The sequence below is a fragment of the Lates calcarifer genome, linkage group LG12 (assembly GCF_001640805.2).
Source record: "Lates calcarifer isolate ASB-BC8 linkage group LG12, TLL_Latcal_v3, whole genome shotgun sequence".
Lineage (NCBI taxonomy): Eukaryota > Metazoa > Chordata > Actinopteri > Centropomidae > Lates > Lates calcarifer.
Genome location: NC_066844.1, coordinates 26,232,340 through 26,255,508, shown reverse-complemented (window position 1 = coordinate 26,255,508; position 23,169 = coordinate 26,232,340). Strand labels below are relative to the sequence as shown.

The 23,169-nt window shown below is 42.3% G+C and overlaps 1 protein-coding gene and 2 long non-coding RNA genes across 4 annotated transcripts in view; 1 reads left to right on the top strand and 2 right to left on the bottom strand.

Moving 5' to 3' along the window:
• The window catches only part of kif5ab (kinesin family member 5A, b), a 55,395-nt gene that overhangs the window by 20,434 nt on the left and 11,792 nt on the right, over positions 1-23,169 (top strand). The window contains exons 6-23 of the mRNA XM_018678930.2: positions 245-300; positions 1,469-1,556; positions 1,800-1,924; positions 3,383-3,487; positions 4,983-5,131; positions 6,572-6,720; positions 9,512-9,738; positions 10,485-10,553; positions 11,713-11,919; positions 14,442-14,588; positions 15,563-15,751; positions 16,309-16,426; positions 18,196-18,260; positions 18,821-18,930; positions 20,209-20,310; positions 20,833-20,893; positions 21,005-21,076; positions 21,197-21,301. Of these exons, the coding sequence (XP_018534446.1) occupies positions 245-300; positions 1,469-1,556; positions 1,800-1,924; positions 3,383-3,487; positions 4,983-5,131; positions 6,572-6,720; positions 9,512-9,738; positions 10,485-10,553; positions 11,713-11,919; positions 14,442-14,588; positions 15,563-15,751; positions 16,309-16,426; positions 18,196-18,260; positions 18,821-18,930; positions 20,209-20,310; positions 20,833-20,893; positions 21,005-21,076; positions 21,197-21,301 (2,144 nt within the window). The remainder of the gene's footprint in view (positions 1-244; positions 301-1,468; positions 1,557-1,799; positions 1,925-3,382; positions 3,488-4,982; positions 5,132-6,571; positions 6,721-9,511; positions 9,739-10,484; positions 10,554-11,712; positions 11,920-14,441; positions 14,589-15,562; positions 15,752-16,308; positions 16,427-18,195; positions 18,261-18,820; positions 18,931-20,208; positions 20,311-20,832; positions 20,894-21,004; positions 21,077-21,196; positions 21,302-23,169) is intronic.
• On the bottom strand, positions 6,844-11,823 carry LOC127143079 (uncharacterized). Of its 2 annotated transcripts, XR_007814254.1 has the most exons (4): positions 11,676-11,823; positions 10,477-10,629; positions 9,476-9,673; positions 6,844-8,654 (listed from the first exon to the last, which is right to left on the bottom strand). It is a non-coding gene; the product is annotated as an uncharacterized LOC127143079 (long non-coding RNA). The 2 variants fall into 2 exon arrangements; XR_007814253.1 differs by lacking the exon at positions 6,844-8,654 and having other exon boundaries at positions 8,680-9,673.
• LOC108884836 (uncharacterized) overlaps positions 11,857-23,169 on the bottom strand; it is a 24,099-nt gene continuing 12,786 nt past the window's right edge. Inside the window, exons 3-5 of the long non-coding RNA XR_007814255.1 lie at positions 21,358-21,442; positions 14,448-14,642; positions 11,857-11,978 (exon numbers count right to left, since the gene is read on the bottom strand). This is a non-coding gene — a long non-coding RNA (uncharacterized LOC108884836). The remainder of the gene's footprint in view (positions 11,979-14,447; positions 14,643-21,357; positions 21,443-23,169) is intronic.

Genomic DNA, 23,169 nt, shown 5'->3' with positions numbered 1-23,169 from the left:
ATAGTCAGGTCTGATCATAGTTGTGATGAGAGTAAAAACACACTTTCGCATGCCAGCGCTCATTTGCATACACACAGACATGTTGGCCTTTCTGTAGCTGTGAGGACACTCTTTGACATAATGCATTAAAGCTAATTCTAACCTGAACCTTAAAACCCAGTCTTAACCATCAAACGCTCACACACGTTATGCTTTGGGTAAAACAAAAACAGTAACTCTCTCCTTATTTCCCCTCACACTCCAGTGACAAAAACCAACCTGTCAGTGCATGAAGACAAACACAGAGTTCCCTATGTGAAGGTGAGTCATTAACTGTTAGGTATGATTCAGCATGGCAGGAAATACTCATTCATCTCTATAATGTAGATGTTGTTTGTGTTATGAGTGTACATGGGGGGGAATGGCTTGACAGTTTGGAAAATGTGCTTATTCCCATTCATTTTGCCATTAAACTACTACCAGCTGCCGGTTAGCACAAAGACTGGAAACAGGGAGAAACAGGTAGACTAGCTCTATTAACTTCTAACAACTTATTAACACCTTAGACCTAGCAGTGAGCTCTATATGGACAGAGTTTAGAGTGAATCTTCTCATCGAGGTAGCTAGCTAACGAAGCGCCAGAGGGTGGTGCGGGAATGGGCACTAAAACCCGGAAGTAAGTTAGCATTTTAGCACTCCCGGCTCCCTCCTTAAAATCAGTGGGTTCTTTGGTTAGATGCTTGAAATAAGGTCTGTGGTTAACGCAAGCTCAAGACATTTTCACGTTTCGTCCTACGACATAAACCAGAAAATACCCCACTTATGATTTTTAGCCTTTTACGTGAGACGTAAATGAGGCCACAGACGTTGTTGACGTCATAACGCTGCACACGAAAACCGCTCTACTCACCAGTTCACCTCCTTCTTCTTCTCTTTCTTCTCCTTTTCCGTCTTTCTTCTTTTTTGGCGGTTGACAAACAGCTGAAAGGACCAGTCCGTTACAGCCTCGTTTAGTTTTTACTCGCTGTCGTTCAAACTTTTACTAACTTTCTACTCAGAAAAGTTTTCGTAGAGGACGTCGGCGGTTAAATGACTCTGGTGGACGCTTAGCGGTGATGACGTTGACGTCACGCGACCGTGGTGTAGTTCATTTATAGCCTAGCATTAGCTTGTTACCTCTGGCGATTGTATTTAGCCTTCGAAAATAATATAAGACGTGTTCATTTGTAAAGATAAACTTTTGTTGATCATAGTTTAATTTTTGTAACGATCTCAAAACCAATGAAAAAATCCTATTGGCTGTACGTCGAAGGAAACTTCCGGGTTGGCCTATAAAAATCCCTGCAGCACTCTATAAGCTAATTTCCCAAGATGTCAACTTTTGCTCTAATGTTTGAGGGTAGTGCATCAAAGCAAACTGTATATGTTGATAGTTAAATGTGTTTTTTCACTGCACAAATAAAAGTGTTAACGTGTTTCTTTCACAAAGGGCTGCACTGAGCGCTTTGTCACAAGTCCTGAGGAAGTGATGGATGTGATAGATGAAGGGAAGGCCAACCGCCACGTTGCTGTCACCAGTGAGTCACACCATTGATCTTCCTGATGTTCTGACACTCGCACTGTCAGACATTTCACATCAGACTTTTTTCACAGTTAAAGTAAAATTCTAATAAGGTACAAAGGTGAGAAATACATGATGAGGTGCAAAGTGAATTCCTAGCTCGACAACTCTGTCTATTAGAAAAAATGTACTGACATTTTTGGTAAGGAGTCTGACTTAGTCTCTCCTCTCCTCATCCTGTCATTACTTTGTTCTTTAGACATGAATGAGCACAGTTCCCGCAGTCATAGCATCTTCCTGATAAACATCAAGCAGGAACACGTGGAGACGGAGCAGAAGCTGAGTGGGAAGCTGTACCTGGTCGACCTAGCTGGTAGCGAGAAGGTAGGATGCGTGGGGAATTTTCTCTAAGACACATTAAAACTAGGTCTTTACAGTGCTATTAACTCGCAATATTCACTGTCAGCAGGATTTTGTGACAGAGACCAGGCGTCCTCTCTCAGAAATGGTGTTTTCAGATATCAAAGAAGCAGATAAACAATGTTATTAAAGCTCTGAACTTCACGCTTAAAGCACTCACTTTATGGCACCGCACTGAATTTTTATTAAACTCTACATTATAGATAATCTGCCTTAGAGACTGAGGACTGGCTCTTACTTTGAGGGGTTGTTTTGACTTAGTCTGTCGCTGATGCAATATCTGTGTCTGTGTTTGCTCATTTTGAGGAATCTAATCGGTTCCACTGATGGAGACAAAAGATTATTTTCTGAGAACACTCAAAACTAATTTTTTTAAGGTCAGATCATCTCTAAAAGAGGTTTCAGCCAAGACAGAGGTCACATTGAAGGGACCCACAAACTAATTGTTCCCCTGTTTCAAGGCCTTTTAGGTGAAATCTGAGTCAACTGGCCTCATCACACAATCTATAAAACAATTTTTATCCAGGACATGGGTCACACTCTGGAAAGCAGACAGAAAACACATTAGAGACACAGCTGAACATGGCCCTTGGCTCCTGGTGTTGATAGTATTGATGCAAAATATAGAATAGTGTGTGCTTAGAGTAGTAGTAAATGGCCTTTTAGTCAGGATAGATGCTGACGGCTGCGGTTCGTAACTATAAGTGCTGATGCTGCATCTGTAAGTCATCCCTGGAGGGGGGGTTCTGCTCCGGCAACTTCTTAGACTTCGATACAAAATATTATGACTGAACAGGAAGCTGGTGCATGCTCCACAAAAGGCTTTGATAGGACGACTTGCTCTACTCTATAATTAAGCTCCTCATTATCTTGCTGTAAATAATTGTATCCCACAACGATTATGACACAGTGTGATGTGCCTTTCCTGTTAAAGTTACATGTCGAGCAGAAACCTTCTCAGAAGCCTGTTTTTAAAAATTCATGATACAATACTGGTATTTCCATATAATTATCTTGCAGGTGTCCTGGAAAGAGCAATGTAATTATGCACAAATTATGGGAAAAATAGAGACAATCCATGTATGTTGAATGATATGTTTTTTGCATGTTGGACTGACCTGCTGTTCACTAATGAAAAGACTCTCTCGATTAAACCAGCAATTAATTAGAATGAATTAATTGGATGTCTACTAATGAACAGTGTCAGCGTTTTCTCCATAATTAGAACCAAATTACATTTCCGGGAGCCTTCTTTTGAATTTACGGTTACAAATCAGTTCATTTTCCAGGGAATTATAAGAAACAACAGGATGTGTGAAATAAAGCATTAGAGGAAAATAGATATGGGTTTTTCCTCCATTTTTATGCTGATAATGTGCTTTACAAAATAATTCCTTCTATGTGTGTGTGTATCTGTGTCAGGTCAGTAAGACAGGTGCAGAGGGAGCAGTGCTGGATGAGGCCAAGAACATCAACAAGTCTCTGTCGGCCCTGGGGAACGTCATCTCAGCCTTGGCCGAGGGAACGGTACGTGGAGAAATCTCTGCAGTCTTTCTTTTCTATCAAGACTCCACGTACCTGAGCTCAGGCTATTTTCTTCTTGCTTGTTTGCTTTCAGCAGATACCTTATGCTTGTCGTGTTTTCCCAAATTGAGCTCAGGCTGCAGTGAATTAGCTGAAAGTATTAGATCAGGACAATTTAAGTGTCCTGAATGAGCAGATTTGTTTGGTACCTAATGCCACTGACAGTCAATCAAAGCCTGATCACAGCACACAGTGAATCAGCTAAATATTCCTGCACTGTAAAATATATCTTGTTTTAACTTAAGATATGACTGAAAAGGCTGCCTTAAAGTTGTTCTTCAGTAGTTGTCTGAACTTGCAAATCTACTTCAGCTTAAGTAAAACTGAATGTTGTGTAGACCTTTGTCCTGTTTATTTGATTTAAGTTTCTAACTTCCATTTGAACATAACTAATGCAGTCTATCTTGTGAAGTTTGTCTGGGTTCATTTTCTCAGTTTCAGTTCTCCTGTTAACTTACAGCGGTGGCTGCTCCTGTCAGAGCCACTTTGTGTCAGAGGCAGGAGAAAGAAGAAGAAGTGTGCAGGACGTAGGGACTGAATTCAGTGCTAACTTTTCATCGTGGTTAGCATTGTTTCATTTTTATGAAAAGAAACAACCATGAAAACGCAGAGAGTTTCCATCATGCTTGTCTGGTTGTTCTGGGAAATCTGCTAACATGCTAGTTTTGTTTCTTTAAAAACGTCTCATATCTGTACAGGAAATGTTAGGTTACCACCAGCAGCTGACCTGGTTACAGCGTAAAGAGTGGAAACAGGAGGACATAGCCTGGCTCTGTCCAGAGATAACAAATTCACTAAATGTGATCTGGGCTTTTGCAGAGTCCTCTCATGTGGACATTCTTGTCCTGTAGTTGGGTGGATGATGCAGTGACATGTGAACTAGTTTTCTGTCCCTTCATCCATAATCCTCAGTGCTGCTAAAGCTGGTCACTTATTTCCATATTTCACCAAATTCAACCAGTGAATTCACACAGCTGGTCCATTCCACCCACTCTGTGGTCCTTCCAGGGTCCATCACTGTAATTAAAACACTCACCATCTATTATTATGCAACTCTGAAGGCTTAGGGAACTCCTCATAAACCTAATGGAATGGCTCACAGACTGTAAATGCCTCACAAATCTTTCATAAATCTACTGCCATTCATTTTTTATTCACTGAGCAAGGACGCAGTCTCTTTGAAGGCGTTCCAAAGGTTAAAAAGGTAATTCAGTGAATGATGCAGCAGACGGAGAGAAACCTCTTCTTTCTCTGTTCTCTGCTGCCGCTCACAACATTTAGTTGTGTATTTTTAGTCTTGAAAAAGAAAAACTGGTGTGCACTGGTGCAGCAATTCAGAATGTGTTCCACAGCCTTTTAATCCTTGCGTTTTTATGCCTTTCTCGCCATTTCTGAGTCTCTTTCTTCCTTCCCCCCCTTTTTTTTTATCTCTTTGTAGAAATCCCACGTGCCGTATCGTGACAGCAAAATGACTCGCATCCTGCAGGACTCACTGGGCGGGAACTGTCGCACCACCATGTTCATCTGTTGCTCTCCCTCCAGCTACAACGATGCAGAGACCAAATCCACCTTGATGTTTGGCCAACGGTAACATGCTTCCATGCTAAGTAGCCATGGGCTGCTGCACCGTGTGGCACAGAACACATCCCTGTCTCGCTCAGCTGCAGCCGTCGGGATGTTTTCTGCTGAAATATGTTCAACTCAGATATGCAGTTCACATATGACTGCCTCTAACTTTGCTTTTGACGACCCGCACACAGCTTTAGAGGCAGGGTTTGTGTTGCAATTTGGTTTCTGATCAAGCTGGGATTGATTCCTTGAAGAATGTCTTTTCTAATCTTAAGAGTAAGCTGCACTCACACAGATGCAGAATTTTGGTTTGCTTGCCAGCTTTCTACTGCCATTGCTCACTGTCAACTCAAAGAAACTCACAGATGGAAAGAAAGAAAGAAAAAAAAAAAACCTCCTTATGCATCTCCAGCCTTTTCCCTCTACCAGAATAGAGACTGACATGATAGTGTTGGTTGAAATAAATAATGTATGACTGAGCAAAGGGAGTGACAGAATCCACAGCAGATATTTGAATTTTACTGAACAGAAAATGTGGTCTCTTATCTCCCTCTGTCAGCCATAGTAGCTGTTAAACGCCACGACTAATCTCTGTTTATTAAATCAATACGACGTCAAAATTACTGACACGATATTAAACACTTTATTCTGTTATCAATGAATCAAGTGACTGTAACGTGACAGTTAAAGTCTTTAAATGTACAGCTGTGATTCAGAGCAGGCTACTGAAAGAAAGAGTTTAGAGTTTCAGTTAATGTTAGAAACACAGGCTCAGGATTTGATGCACAGTCTAAAGACACAGCACATAAATAAGCTGTTACCACTTTGGTCAACATTAACTTTGTGTCACCTGATGTTTCACTATCCAAATAAAGTGGTATCTAAATTCTGATGTGATGACACGACTTTATATAGCGCTGTTTGTCTTGCTAATATCAGAGACTAAATGAATAAGGACAACAGTGTTTTCTCAGTGGAGTGTGAAATTATGTGATAGCCACTGATGTGAAATTCACAACCAGAGCTGAGTGCTGTGGCTGTGGCATCATGAGCGTTTCAGCTTATTTGCCTCATAATTAATCATTTATAGTCTCATACATGCTCTGTTCTCTTATAAACTGCATGATTATTATATTTTATGTGTGAATATATTTTAAGAGGTCTGAAGCGTTTGCACATTTTGAATTCTTACCTCAGAATACCTCCCTCTCCCTCCATGCACCATCAAACACAGTTGGTAGAAAGCCAATTTGCATAGCAATTAATGAGATGCAAGCCCATTTTCATTGAGCAGCCATGGCTGAAATACCCTTGTTGACAGTTCCTCTATTCTCTGCTGTTCTCTCACACTTTTTTCCTTTCCTTTCTATATCTTCTCCCCCCTTCCTCACCCTCCTACCCGCACACTGTTTCCTCCCTCCTCTCTCTTTCTGATTCTCCCTGCATCCCTCCAATTAGAGCCAAGACCATCAGAAACACTGTATCAGTGAACCTGGAGCTCACAGCAGAGCAGTGGAAGAAGAAGTACGAAAAGGAAAAGGAGAAGAACAGGTCAATGAAGGAAACGATTCAGAGGCTCGAGGCTGAGCTGAACCGCTGGAGGAACGGTAATAATTGCACTGGTATCATGCTGCCAGCTCACAAAACCACTCCTCCAGGGGAGAGCTGTGAAAATTTTTGCCCAGGCCTTTTGACATTATCAGGATTTTTTTTGTGTTTAATGTCAGAATAAAAATAAGTTCATATTTTTAACCGCACAGGCGGCCCGACATCTTTGCCGACTGGAATTATTTCAACAACCAGTGGATGATTCACCATGAAACAGTCATGGTCGTTAGAGGGTGAATTATTTTGACTTCTCATTTAGCCTCATCATCCGGTGGAGATTTTTGACTGAGAAACATTGCTGCAGCTGTCCCCTATATTCCATATATTCTCCTTCTTGTCAAACAGAACATTCCTGTATTTCCCACAGTGCAACTCAAACACCGACAGTTCAGTTGTTTTGGGTGTGTTATGCTAGTTGCAGCCAACGTAGCCTCAAGCTGCAGACTTCCATGTTGTAAAACCTACTCATAGCTACTAACGTGGCTGTGACTTGTCATCAAATTATGCTAATAAATGATACAGTTTTATAAAAACAGCTGTAAACCAGAATCCTGAATCAGGATTTTATGTTTGGTGGAAAAGATCACCTGACAAGCTTCCACTCAAAAGTAAGAGGGGTTTGTGCTGGAGGTCGCTGGTACAGCCGCTATATAATCCCCTATAGAAAAACCACTTAACTACACATCCCTGTTCCAGTCTCTCTAACTGCATGGAAGAGTACTCACTAACAGCAGCCTGCTCGCATGCAGACATTACTTCTCAGTCCACATAAGTGCAGATTTAACCTCATTCCAAATACATGCCAGTGGAGATATGGGAAGGGAGCAGCCAAACACACTCTCTGGACTTGTGCCCAAAACACTTAAAAATCCCTGTCTGGCTATTTCTGTTTCATATTATTCTGACTTTTACTCTTTGTATAAGTGGATTACCCTCACATTGTGCTGGAGGGAAGAAACACTGGAAGCTTTATGTTTTATGAATCTGTATGTATTAATAATCCTCGCAGCAACAAGGGCTAATCACATCTACAGAAAAGTCATAACTTACACTGGTCCTCTTCCATGTCTTCACGCACAACCTCTGTGTCAGTACACGCACAAGGACACAAGCTCATGAAGCGCTACACACACATACTCCCTCATAATTACACACACACACTCACACACACATCTATCCTCTCCTGCTGGACCTGAGGTCAATCCAAATGTCAGTGCTCTCAATGGCAGTGATTGGTTGACATTCAGGCAGTGTAATGAATCCCGTCCTGTGTTTTTCTAGAAGATCATTCCCTCAGCGTTTGATCCTGAATTTTAAAAACGCTGCAATGCATCTTTATCGAACAGCTATCAGTGAAAAATATTCCTTTTATCGCTTCATCCCACTCAGCTGATTCTCCTTCACACACACACACACACACTCTCTCTCTCTCCACTCCCTTCCTCTCCGTCTCTCTTACAATTTAGTACTTTTAATTTCCTAATGGATCATTTTGACAACATCATTGCCCCCACTCCCTCCTCACTGCTCCCTGTGTTGTTGCCCACCTCAGGCCAGGAACTCCCTGAGACGGATGCCGTTGACCTCCATCTTGCACCACATTACCCGACTCTTTAGTCAATGATGGCCCAAAGACAGGAGCAGCTGTCTCAACAGTAAATTCTCTCCAGTCTAGAGCGGGAATCTTGTACGGTGTGCAGTGCAGGTTTTTGTTACCTTTAACCTGGAAGCTGCTTTTAGTGATGTGCACACCCTCAACTACACAGGACAACCTAGGCTGTGAAAGGTGTATTGTCTTAATTGATTTTTCTTGACCTTGTCTAAAGCGCTCAGTTTCCACATTGATTCTCTTATCTTCAGCCACAGTTCATCATATCAGTCAAATCAGTGCTGAGTCACACAAGAACCAGAAGTAGAAGCTTCCCATATGGTTCTGTAATAACACAAAGAAAAACAGATGCAGAAAAGTGACATTTAATATGCTGGAGATGTGCACTTAATGAAGCTCAAGCTTAGCCCTCTTCAGACAGCATCAAGAGCTTTGTGTTGATGTAGAAATGTGGCAGGAAAGTTATATAAAACTGTGAATACAAGATACAGAATATAATCTTTCTACATAATGAGATATTAAACATTTAAAAAATTTACATCTTTTGTAAGCAAAGACATCCTGAAACACCCTTTGTCCTGATCATCCGATTATTTATGGCCTGCATAATGTAAAGTGTTTAAATGTTAAACATGTCATTATGTGAGAGGATCATACACTCTTGGTGTTTGTTGTTCAGATCACTTTCTGCTTTTGCCCATGTCTAAACACATCAGCATAAACCTGTTCACACTGTCTGAGGAGGAGCATCAGGCCTGAAATGCATCACAGTCTGGATTATCTGTCAGTCCGAGCTTTTGTCTGTGTTCATTATGCCATTAACTGCCTGTTCTTGAGCACAATTAGCATATTGAATTTTCTCTCTTTTCTGCACACTCCAGCACACTCCCTCCTTTTCTTTGTGGAACTCAAAGTCAGAGACAAGAAAACTGACATTCTAATATTTATAATTGTGGTATTTTGCATTGCTGTCGTGTTTGAGTGCATGAAAAGAGGATGCTCATTTGTGGCGCTGAAATATCTCAGCCCTGAGATTTAAATTCAGGAATAAGGAAAGGACATATGTTGACGATAAACCCACTAATCCCTTTTTTCATGCATTAATCCGTAGGGGAGGATTTTGCAGAGATAAGAGCAACATTTACCAAATAAAATCTAATATTCTGGTCTCTCATCTTTAGGTGAGGATGTTGTTGTGTCGGGGCAGTCGAGTGAGGGATTGGAGGAGGTTACCCTGGTGCCTCCGGGATCCGAGGAGCCGGTTCTCGACATCTGCAGCCCCTGCAGCCCCTGCAGCCCCTGCAGCCCCTGCTCCATTGCGTCGTCCATTGTGGTTCACATTTCTGAGGAGGAGAGGCAGAAGTATGAGGAGGAGATCCGCAAGCTTTACAAACAGCTGGACGATAAGGTGATGAATGAGTGCCACATGAGGACAATTTGTGAGCATGAATGTGGAGCTGATTATGCAACCGTGGCTGAGATTTTTATAACGGTATACACACATGAATACAAAGAGCGAATCATACATGTATTATTCATGTTAATGAATTCAGGATCAGACACAGTGGGGACTAATGTAGCAACTGTTAGGAATAGATGTCACTGGGGAAATAGTGTTATACACTGAAAAGCATTTAATCTTTAATTTATTGAACACATGATATCATCTGTGAATGTCTGCTGTGCTACTATAGTATATAGTATAGGAGCATATATGTGCTCTTATCACTTTTATGAAGATATTGCATTAAATATGAGCAACTTGTCTGTTGATACGTCGGCACAGTTTTGTGTTTTGTGCATATGAGTTTTTTAGTAACATAAGCTTACATTTCCACACAGGTCACACATATTGTACAGGGCAATCATGGGGATGCATATATTTTATTCTTCTCTACCTATGTAGTACACAAACAGTAGCAGACCTGATGCCAGGATATTCTATGTTACATGTTAAAGGTATTTATACACAGGACAGACCTGGATCATTTTTTCTCTTACACGTGTTTCTGGTTGAAGGTATCGATCAGTTCACCACAGACCATCAAATAGATGCTTTTTGAACAGTAGTTTGACAAGTGTAGCTATGACAGTGCACAAAGTATCTGTACAGTCTGAACTGTATTTATGTAACACGTCTCTTTACCACTAAAGGATGATGAGATCAACCACCAGAGCCAGATGGTGGAGAAGCTGAAGGAGCAGATGCTCGACCAGGAGGAGGTAAAAGACCTTTCTTCTGCTTCCTTTTCATCAGTTTGGTTAAACGGCCCACACCAGGCTGCATGTCTGCAAAACACTTTGAATAGAAAGTGGAGAGTTTTATCATCCTGTCCTTGAGATGAGTGACAAAAGAAAAAAAAAAGAAGCTCTTTTCAGGTGCCAGGAAGCACTCGAAGAACACCGAGTGACTTTGTTTAATCATGAGTGTGTTATTTATGTGTTTAAAATAGAAGATACATTTCAGTGGCTGCTCAGGGAGAAGAGATCAATACAAAAAATGATGATGGACTGAAGCAGGATGTGTAATACCTACAGTAACTGGTCATTCTGATACATGTTGTGTTTTTGTTCATGAGAGGGGAAAGAGTCATGTTACCTATTTTAGCTGAGGTGGCTGATAAACAAACAGGGACGTGCTCTCCAATAATCAGGTCTAATACGTTGTGATGATCTTTATGTAGCAGGAAACGGTTTCCCTTCTCACATACATTTCCACAGTAAACAGGCTTGTTTGTCTGTATATGCTACAGCAGTTAAAAAACCCTTTTATAAGGTAATTACAAACAGCATTTAAAAGCATACATTCCAAACAGTGAGCTAAACAACCTGAAACAGACTTTAGTGTGCCAGCACACTGCCAAGTAAAGGACTCCACATTAGCAGAATGAGTTCATTCATATCCCAAAATGGTCCTGCTGTGTGTTGAGCTGATGTGATAGTAAGTACCCAGCCTTAGTTTGTGTGCAGTAACGTGAATCTACATCCATTTGGCCAAGCTGAAGCTGTGTGCTACAGTGCAAACATGCAGGCACCCTGGGCCGAGCAGCATCTACATTTAATGACATCTATTTAGTGAAATGACCCACGGTGGACTGCAGCAGTGCAGATGCAGGCAAATAACATGGTGGCAAAGATGAATATTTAAAATGTGTTTCGTCTGTGAAATTACTCCTGTATTGTGTAACACATGCTTATCTCTTATTACCAAGACAACAGGGTAAAGCTCACAGTTATGTTTTATTAAAACCCAGCAGCTCTGACTCATGAATAATGTAGAAGAGGCTGATATTTGTTCAGAATATTTGACTTTGTGCATTTTCAACCAGATCTTTTTTTACTTACCGTTTGTATTAAGCTGTTAAACCTCCGTGCCTCTCAGCTTCTAGCATCATCCAGGGGCGACAGCGAGAAGGTGCAGTCGGAGCTCGGCAGGCTGCAGACGGAGAACGACTCTGCGAAGGCGGAGGTGAAGGAGGTCCTCCAGGCCCTGGAGGAGCTGGCAGTAAACTACGATCAGAAGAGTCTGGAGGTGGAGGAGAAGACCATGCAGAACAAGCTCCTGGCTGAAGAGCTCGCAAAGAAGATGGTGGGTCAGGCTTTCAGGAGGCTCGTTATTAATATTTGTTATTATAATGTATGTTGTGGCTGAAAATGAAAAATAAAAACAAAGAGGCTGACACCACAGAGGATTTAGAAATAATTGTCCTAGCTTTATCGAAAACTGATTAAGGGAGTGATAGACAAATGTACTGTGGTACATGATATACTGCTATGTTCAGAAAAGGAACTTTCAAGTATAAAATAATCTGTTCATCTGTGGTTTTAAGCTCCCGTCTTTGAGATTGTGTAGAGCAACTGGTTCAAAATGCAAATAGGGAGATAATAATAACTGTGGTGCCAACAGTTTTGAGCAGATATATGTAAGAAAAACAGAAAAATATCAGAGAAAAACGTGTTGTTGCACTATAACCAAAAACAAGTGTTAGAAGACGGTGACGCATTTCAAAGTAATCTCAACAGACCACGCCCGGATTTTTGCTGAATTGCTTGTTTGCGTGAGGGAAGCAGTCAGCTGCTGTCAAAGATTAAACTGTAGTTAATTAAATCTGGCACCGTTTATCTACAAAGCCTGGGAAATTTAGTTATTAATGATATTCTGATTTTATGGCGCAGAGTCTTTCAGTAACTGTGTACTGCAGCGTTTACAGTCATGTCATTTTTTAGAGGCTCTGAAAAGTCTGCATTTCAGTCAGATGGTCTTTTTTTTCCTCAATCACCTTCTTAGTAGGTACAGTAAGGTAAAGTAAACGTTTGCATGTGACTGGATCTTTGTGCAGCATTAATCAATGAGGCAAAAAGGAGAATAAGTCAAATAGAGATAGAACTAAAACAGAGAGTATGGGCAGAGCTGGTCAGTCCTTAGTGAAGTTATTGTGACTGGCTTAGTGGACAGAGCAGACCATTATTCACCTTCCTAAAACCTCTTCAATATTTCATGCGCCGTTTTACAATCTGCCATCCAGTCCTCCCCTCCCTCTCTGTCTTTCTCAGAAGCCTGTCCAGAAATTGATGAAAGGAGCCGACGATGTAACCACTGAGTGCACATTTTAGTCCGCTGAAACCCCCTTTTCCTCCTCAATCACATCACTTAGCGCATCTCATCTAAGGCTTTCTCCGTCAGTTATGCTCTGACCTCTCACACCTGACACAGCTTCTTCTGAGGGAGGCCACCTGCCAGTTTGACACGATGTGAAACTGAACACCATCTTAAAAAATAAAAAAGTACATTAAAAAAACCCGGCTCTCAGGGTCTCTTCCCAGCTTCATCTCCCCCTGACTCTTTAAGACCACCTCTCTCTCTGCATCCCAGCTGTTATGCTAATGTGCAGTGTTGCAGATTTTTCCATATCCACGGTTGAAATGGGGCGGCACTGACCTAAAAAAAATGTTGCAATGGAGCACATTCATTACCGTCCTCACCCCACCCGTCTCCTCATCTCTGCTCTCAGTGGAAACTCCTCTTCTTCTTCAGGAGGCCACGCCATCGCTCACTGCCACTGCCATTCACCTGCTCCTTTAAACACCTTCTTTCATCCATCTGTCCACTCCCTCTCTATCGTTATGATTAACTCCATTCATCATTCAACCGACCAATTCGTCTCTGTGATACCACTTCATAAATCTTTCCTCAATGAGACTGAACATTTTTCATTAACCTCTCCTCTCCCTCTCTTTTTACTTATTCACAAACGAATCGATTTCAGTTAATTATTTACTGCCATTTATATTGTGTTAATGTTTTGACGTGATAAGCGACCTGGAAAATGAACCCAGGGCTTAAAGTTAATGAAGGAGATGAAGATGGAGAGGCTGATAGAGGAGTAACTGTATTTAAGTTACTGTGTTGAAGAAGGTGGTTAATGGTGCTTTCAGATGGTTTGATGATGACGCTGTTAAAGAAAGAGCTCCGGTAGATTATTTCTCTGATAACAGATGAGCTACTAAGTATAAAATGAAACACCTGTGTCAACAAGAGTAAAAAAAACTCTCCAGGTTTAGTTACCATAGTAGCATCAGTATGGAAACTAGAATTCAGGTGTCGCTCGTCTTACTCATGTTGAAAAATTGAGGCCCAGTGTTGAAGAATTTGTTTCTGGGGTAAAATCCTTTGATTTCATTTAGTTAGTAGTAGTGCATCGCTTGAATCCAGATTGTTTCATTGTGTTCAGGCCATTGTTTAGAAGCTGCTCGCTGTACGAAACAGAGAAGGATGAAGTAAGTTCCATCATTCACTCTTTCATCCAGCGCTGACGCCATCAACCCCCGATCTCGGTAGTTTATTGATTTGTAATTCAGAGGCCATTATGTTTTTGCTGCTTGGATTTCTTGGATGAGAATGAGGTCAGGGGTTAAAATGCATCTCACAGCTGTTTGTGCTTTAATGTTAAAGGACTCTCAAACCCCATTTCTCCCCCACTCAGTATTCTCTGCCTTTACTATTCCCTTGTACTTTCCAATCTCCTCTGGCTCTACTCTCTGCCTGTTTGTGTTTCCCCTCTCACACCACCTCTGTTTTCACTCCCTCGTCTCACTTCTCTCCGCCCGCAGGGTCACCTGATCGCTTTAGAGGCAGAGTTGTCCCGTATCCAAGAGGTGAGCAGCCACCAGAGGAAACGCATCGCTGAGATTCTCAACGGGCTCATGAGGGACCTGAGCGAGTTCAGCACCATCGTTGGAAACAGGGACATCAAGCTGGTGAGTGGAGCAGAGGCTGCAGGTTTGGAGACGTTGCCAAGGAACAAACAGTGTCTGTAACAAAATAGAAAACACTGGAATAAAGTGCTTGAATCTGTGTCAACAGAAGAGAAATTTCAAAACATGTTCAGTGGGTTTATTTCTGTATTTTAAGCCTCTTTACTTAAACCTTTGGATCTCCATCTCTCCCTGGTATCAAGGCAAGAAAAAAACATTTAAATATCATAACTCAGTCAAACCAGTACATGCAAACAGATCACATGTGATTCACGTAATGCTTGAAGCAGTGCAGCTTGCTACCGATAGCAGTGATAAACAGCCATAAATAAGATGCAGATCATCTGGTTTTGAGCTCTGATCTTACTGGTAATGCTCAAATTTAAATGTTTTCTTCTATGGATTCTTCAAAATGTTAAAATAATCAGAGCTGACTTTCTGTATCCATCATCAGAGGCATGATGGGAAGCCTATTTCTGTGTCCAAACATGTCTAGCTGTAGTGACTTTAAAAAAAGAGTGGAAACCGAGTGAACAGCTAAGGGTTAACAGTGTCTAATTTATATGTACTGTATATTCTGTGTCTGTTTATCACACTTGCACAGAGTGAAATATTAAAACCTGAGACAGACCGGAAAATCCTCTACATCTACACACTTCTCTCTAATTTAGCTTGACGCACCTGAAGGGCCATACATCAAACAACAAAGTCAATATGCACTATATGGGGATGGTGTATAGACATACTCACTGTCATGTCTAATGTTTAGATTGATTTTGATGTGTAGGTTCATTTCAGAGCCTCTGAATCACAGCAGCTGTTAAATGATGCGGTTATCCTAATGGATGTGCGCACAAAATGCCAGAAAGTGTTTCTCTAAGATGCCTCCTGCTTCAACTTCCCAGCTGTCTTTAAATCGTCCCTCCACTCAATCTTAACCGAGCATCTCTACTACTCTCTGCCTCATTCATCTCCAGCCCATGGAGATCACTGGCGCGATCGAGGAGGAGTTCACTGTGGCTCGCCTCTACATCAGCAAGATAAAGTCAGAGGTGAAGTCGATGGTGAAGCGCTGCCGCCACCTCGAGAACCTCCAGATGGAGTGTCACCGCAAGATGGAGGAGACGGGGAGAGAGCTGTCCTCGTGTCACCTCCTCATTTCACAGGTGAGGGGCTGGTGAGAATAACAAGTGGAGGAGCTGGAATTTTAATCTGTTACTGCAGAGGCTAAACGTTGGTGTTGACGTGGAAGAATCAGGACAACAGACACTGAAACTTCCCAGTGCAAAATATGAATTATCACCAAAAATGACTGAGCTTGGTTTCGAGCACATTCCTCTTCATCAGTTTAATTAACATCGCACATTTCTATGTAGGCCTTTGTGTGATGTTAATTACTGCGATGAAGAGCTGTGTGCTCAAACCATCACTCAAATGTCTGTGGGAATAACAGATGTTTCGCATCAAAAGCTGTCCTGATTCTTAAAGAACTGTCTGCTCTGTATTCTGTGTGGTTGCCTGAAGTCATCATGGTACATTTTACTATCTTTGGTATTTAAATTAAATCCCCTGATGAATCAGAATCATAAATATTCAGTGTAAACTATACCCATCTACCATGAGTAAAAAGTACATTATATCCTTGGTGTAAAGTGTTCTCTTGGGTAGAGGTCCTTTGCTCATCAGTAAACTTCCTGCATCTGAAACTCTCTCTGACTTTCAGCACGGGGCCAAGATCCGCTCTCTAACGGAGTATATGCAAAACGTGGAGCAGAAGAAGAGGCAGCTGGAGGACAGCTACGACTCTCTGAGCGAGGAGCTGGCCAAACTCCAAGCTCAAGGTAGAGTAATGTATATCATTATTGTAAAAGACCGAAGTACAGTAGTAGCTGCCTTAATATATTGATCCAGTCAAACACCAATAACATTAGATAAACAGGTTTGGATAGCTGCACTGTGAGGCACAGTGAAGCTTTGACCTAAATGCTGATGTTGATGGTCATCAGGATTCATCCTCTGGGCACCATGAATATCCTCAGTACTTGACCACAATCCATCTCACAGCTGTTAAGATATTTCAGTCTGGACCAGCAAACTATCCATATAGCATGGCACTGCAGTGGCCAGCAAGACTAAACAGCAATTGATGTAAAATCTCAGCACAAAAATACTTGAAATATACAGTCAGCATATTTGTAAGAGTGCATGAATCAGGCTTTTGTGGCAAACCTGAAGTTCAAGGATCAGTGCTGCACTAACACGGTCAGAGCAGTACATATAAAATATACAAGTACTGTATTTGGAATAAAAGTGTCTTTTCCTGAGGCTCAGGTTGAGATATTTTACCTACGTGAGTGAAATATCAAACCAACAGCAAGAGTTTAACATTAACTCAGACCCTAAGGTGAAGGAGGAAAATATCAATACGGTCAGACAAGCAAACCCCACAGATTCATGGTTGATAAATCAGGCAAAAAAAACAAGGCTTCAGGAGTAAATCCACTCAACATTAAAACGATCTTCGCTCAATATAAATCTGAATAAAGCAGAGGTTTAAAGCTGCAAATTGTCTTAACTGAACCCCACATTTTTAATGCCACTGAAGGAATTAAAATGATAAATGATGATCTGCTAAACACTGTGTGACAGTCTTACTCACTGCGCAGTGACGGGCAATATTGAGACTGATCTACACTGTAAATCTTGCTGCGCTGCTGACTTTAGATGCCAAAGTTAAATTTAAGGTTAATGGTCTGACACAGTCAAACAAAATAATGTCAGGGCAAAGTAAAATGTAAAAAGACGACAAATCTGTCGCTGCGTCTCAGATCAACCGAGCCGGAAAAGGAAGGAGCTGCCTCTCTGCTTAAAACCACTTTATTGGCTTCAGTGGAGAGGTTTAGCCGGTGCCAGAGGCCTTTCTGTCCCGTCAAGAGAAAAGAAAAACAAGGATAAATTCTGATGAACAGCTTAGGCTCCCAAACACTTCACAGCCGCAGCATGAATAGATTAATGGTACGTTTGAGATCTGTGTGAGGTCCAGCTGACTGCAGATACTCCCAGGACACTGACACAATTCACAAATCAGGCCAAAGGCAATGTAAGTCATTCTTCCTGAGGAGTCCCACAGAACTGCATTAAATAACCGCTGGATTTAAGGGCAGGTAAATCAATTTTGGCCCTACTCCACACCTGAGCCGGCAAACTCGAGTCATTACAGAGGTAGATAAACTCGTAAGTGCCGCAGGTCATGTTGATCACACAGCCTGGTGGGAGGCAGAGAGCTCGTAATTTCATCATCAGACGCCAGGAACAGCAGCGAGTCAACAACAGAACGGGTCGGCGTGAGACAATAGCTGTCATTTGCAATAATAGATATTATTACACCCAAGGCATGACTGGGATCACGCTGACCTCGCTGTCAGCATCAAGCAGCCGTGCAGCTGTGATGTCAAAGTCAGGTCACTGTCACCTCTTTCATCTACATCAGTGTGTTACTCTCTTATCGGTCTGCCTTTCCCTTCCTCCTCTTTCTTCTCTTCTCTCTCTGTCTTGGTTTATCTCCCCATCAATCTCTCACTGTCTTCCCTCCTGAATGTGTGTGTTTCAGAGAGTGTGTCACAGATGACCAGGGGGGAGAACCACTCGTCTGTCCAGGATTTCTGTGATATAAAGGTAGTCATGGCTACAGTGATAGCATCTTAATGTAATGACCTTTTATCGCTCCACCTCAGCACTCAGCTAACTGCAGGTGTGCATGTGCGACTGCAGCCACTATATATTAATGTGCATCTAAACTACTGCAGGGCTGCAACTAACAAATAAATAAATAAATTAAGGAATGGTTTGACATTTCAGTAAGCATGTGACATGCAGTTTTCAGCTGCTAAACCTGTGCAGCTGTCAGTGTTTGTTGTTTTACATTATCTGCTTGTATTTGTGCACATGTTCATGAGCTGAGTTTCTGCATGTCAGTGTGTATTTGTGCAACATGTTCCTAGTTTCGTTCGTTCATTCTCAACAGCAGCGTATGACACAGTCTGCTGTTTGTGTATGTGTGTGTTCAGCGCCCATGTGGCCTCGCATGTCCATGTGTGCACTGGTGTGTGTAATTTCCTCCTCTCTTGTTATTTAGTCATTTTGTTCTCGTTTTGTTCCCACCTCTGGGTACTCTCTCTCTCTCCTCTCACATACTCTATGTGTCTCTCACCCCCTCTTGTTGCCCACACCCTCAGAGGGCTCTGGAGCAGCAGATGGAGTCACACCGTGAGGCGCACAGCAAACAGCTTGGCCGCCTGCGAGACGAGATCAATGAGAAGCAGAAGATCATCGATGACTTAACTGAGTCAGTACTTCATTGCAATTCTAGTCACAGACTGCAGTAGAAGTTTTTAACATGCACAGGAGTGTTACAGGAGACGTACAGATTATTTATAAGCAGAGGTATCAATGCACCAACATATATTTACTTCCATATTTGAGACTAGACTGTGGCCCAACACAGGTCGAAACATGATTCCAGAGGCAGACGACTTATCCAGTCTGTCAGCGATCTGTGGGCTCAAATCTGAAATTCAATTCCACTCTCATGAGCAGTGTGAAAATGCTAAAATTGGGGATACATGGTCTCAGTAGTTGAGTTCTCAAAAAAAAAGTATAAGCCCTGTCATAGCTGGAAGAGGGGCTGAAATCAATATGTGTGGGTGGTTTACATGGTGAGGAAACTGCAGTGTGGGAGGACTTTAAATCCAAGCTGCTGCTGAACCTCAAGAGTGAGGAGCCACTGGGCTGGTTTCAACCCTTTGAAAAGAGGCCCCCCCTCAGGTGCCTTGTTCTTGAATACGTTCTGTACCAGGCATGACCGTCTGGGAGGAGACTGCAGGGCAGACCCCTCTTGAGTACATTTCCCAGCTGGTCTGGGAGAGTCTGGCAACACCCAAAGAGCAGCCACAGAGAATTTCTGAATGAAAAGACGTTAGGGGCTTGTCCTGCTGGCACAGCCTGATTTGGATAAGCAGCTTGAAAATGGATGGATGGATGGATGTCAGTGAGGTAGAACGCAACTGAAATAGGAGCAGGGTGGCCCTCCAGATCCTTTTAAACGGAATGGAAAAAGCACAGATTCAAGGATCAGAAAAAGAGAGCAAACTCAAAAACGGTTTAAAAATCAGGGTACACACTGATGTGTACAGATGTGCACCTTTTTGCCAAGTGCCCTACTTTTTGTTAATGGGAAACTCCCATGCTTTAGTTTTGACCTAATGACACACACTGACACTCAGTCCTGTCTCAGAATCTGTACTAGACTCTTATCGATAGGACAAAAATAAATTCTTCCGCTGCTCATAGAAACGGCGACTCGTCATCATTTTTGCTCCTGCTACTTTTAAGGTTTGTGCACATCACTGGGATAGGAGCTTTTCATCCAGACTCAGGAGAGACCGTGTGTTTTTCACATGTGACAGTGAGGTGGTAGCAATCATCCCATTCTAAAAACCCTCAATAAACCTCTCTGATGACCCTAATATTTCTAATAAGTAGGCAAATAACCAAAATACACAGTGGTTAAATTCTAATACGAGTATGAAGTTATTTCTCAACAACTGAGTTTTCACTTTTTCAGCTGTAACCAGAGACAGCAGCTGGAGCTGGAGCAACTGCACGATGACTTTGAACGTCTCAGGAGCCAAGAGCATCACAAGAGCCGGCAGCTGGAGGAACTGACGTGAGTCTCTGCTTTACTGTCCTGGCCGGCTTTCAAACACTTCACCATATGGAGGCCTGGGGGCGAGCTGCCCCTTTTGATTCACGTCTTCCATGTCCCACTGTCATTTCTCTTCCCTTTGCCTATTCATTTTCCTCTCGCTCTGCAGCTCTGACTGTCATTCTATTTACAGTATGTGATTCTCTCTCTCTGTGTGTGGAGTAATACAATCACACAGGCTGTGGCTAAAATTAGCTGGAGGCTAAACCCTGTTAACCCTCTCTTTGCCTGTTTCTCTTTGTCTTTCTCTTGCTGTCTCACTCTCTTTGAATCTCCATTATGGGGTTTTGGAATAAGGTAGCAGCTGGCTGTTAATAGGCCTCTCTCTGCACTGACCTTTGCAACATATTGCATCAGATGGCAGCTGGGTAACAGCCCACGAGTGGGGCGGCCAGTGCCTGCTGCGTTTGTTCTTTGTTGATTAATTCTGGCAAGGAGCACATTTTGAAATTTCTCTCTTTCTGTCCGACTGTCTGTCTGCAGCTTTCTCCATGAGCGACATGAGCAGTCTAAACAGGACCTCAAAGGGCTGGAGGAGACTGTTGTAAGTTATTATTTGCTGTCACGATTCACTTGGCTCCCTCAGGGGCCACTGATCCACTAAATACTCCCTAACTGCTTTATCTGCAGTATTTCTTCTCTCTTCATACTGTAGGCTCGTGAGCTCCACACCCTGCACAACCTCCGCAAGCTTTTTGTTCAAGACCTCACGACCCGAGTTAGAAAAGTAAGCCAAACATGACTAAGCTACAAAACTTCAAACCTTTAATACTCTGTAACTACTGCAACCAGTATGTGGACTTTTTTATCACAATGCTAAAAAGATCTCTACTGCTTCTGTTGACAGAGTGCAGAGTTGGAGCCTGATGATACTGGGGGATATATCACCCAGAAACAGAAGATTTCCTTTCTTGAAAACAACCTGGACCAGCTTACAAAAGTTCACAAACAGGTAGCAACAAGCAGGAGATATAAAGCTGTAAATTATGACAGAAAACAGCATTTTACCTGTCTGCCACTGCTTTAGAAATTAGGACAAATCATCTGATTTCCCTCAGCCTGGAAGCACAGCAGTAAGGCAGAAATGTCTCACCTGGAAAGAATGAGAGGAGGACAAAAAGGAGTGAGCCAAATTCAAATACAGAGCAGTGTTTGTCATTGCTCTCCTATGGGCAAAAGCAACACCAGCACCATCAATCATCTTAGCACAGCACCTTCACATGAAAGTCTCCTTGAAAACAGAGCGGCAGGAGGTGTTAAACCATGCTGCCTTCAGGGAAAAGAAGCAACACAGCATAAAACTGTTACTAAGATTTGATAAACACAAATGAATTCATCCTCATGCAGGTACCCACAAACACTCTCGGTCTTTCTCTTCTCTCCGGCGGACACACACAAACTCTTAAAAGCAACTTCACACTCAAAAAGATTAGACCATAACCATACACACACTTACATCTTTCTTTAATATTTCCTAAATGGACTACAGCAGTGGACTGAAAGCGTTGATGTGCTAAACGCGCTGCAGACTGGCACATGCACTCAGGCTGACAGATTGGTGAGAGCTGCACTGCAGCAGTCTGTCAGGCAGAAAACCAATCCTAAAGTGGGTGCTGGGAGACCCCCATCCCATCCACCACCTGCTGATACGGGGGGGACGGAAGACAAAAGTCAGGGTCATAAGTCAGCAGACTCACAGTGGAAAGTGATGAGGCTCCCAGAGACAGGCAGTGGACACTGCACCGGGGGCTACAGACGAGTTTCTCTGCCTCTGCAAAGATATAATGACTGTCTGTCCGTCCATCTATCTGCACACACACAGCTGTCATGAGTTCTTATAACATCACTTCACCTCCTGTGGGGATCCTGCCTCTATTTCCTGTTTTTTCTTAAGTCACTCACCACCAAACAATAAACTAGTTCCATCAAGCCTCAGGTGAATCTATTGAATTTCTGGGTCGTTTGCTACTTTGCCTGTTAGATGACTTTGGCAGTTTGCTAAACCCTCAGGTCTTGTACTCAGTGTCTCTGCAGGATATGGATTAGTTTGCATGATCACGTAGCAGCAGACTCTCTGTGTTTAAGGTGCTCGGTCATGGATTTTTCTCGTTTACCTTTCCCACTTGGAGGGAACATGATGTGTGCAGCAACGTGAAATCAATAAATCTGCACATAGATTTTTCCTCATGGGTCATGAACACATACAAATAAGACCATTATATAGAAACGCCTGCCGGTATATTTTACATTAGAGGATTATAGAGGAGGATTTTTGTCCTGTTTTTACTGCCTAAAGCATACGTGTTGTACTTTCAGATTAGACAATTATGTAGTCAGTACTGCAATTCAGACGGAGACATGTATTAAAGAAAATCACATTATTCAGTTCAGTCTTAATTATCTCAGAGTGTTGGCACCAATCAAACATTTTTTGCAAGCAGTTGGTGCACAAGGTTTTGTGAAATGCAGTAGCTACTGTTACAAGTCTGTTCTGTGGTGAAGTAAACAGTAAATGGTTGATTAGCATTACTTGCACTCACCCTTAATGGGTTAAAACGGTGCTTTCAGGTGCACTGGCCTTCAATTTGAAGTAGTTCAGTGTGTTTTCAGTATGAGCGCTCTTCTCCTTAGACAATTTTCCCATCAGGTGACACTTGACATTCCTCTGTTCCACCCTGCTGCACCTATTGAGCTCTAAAGCTTCCAGTTCAGACCAGAGGCTTGTTGTTACTTCACTACATCCACTGTTGTATTTACGCTGTGTTGTACTTGGAGAGCAGTCTCAGAGAAAGCTTTTCCAGTGGAAGTGGTTGAACAAAT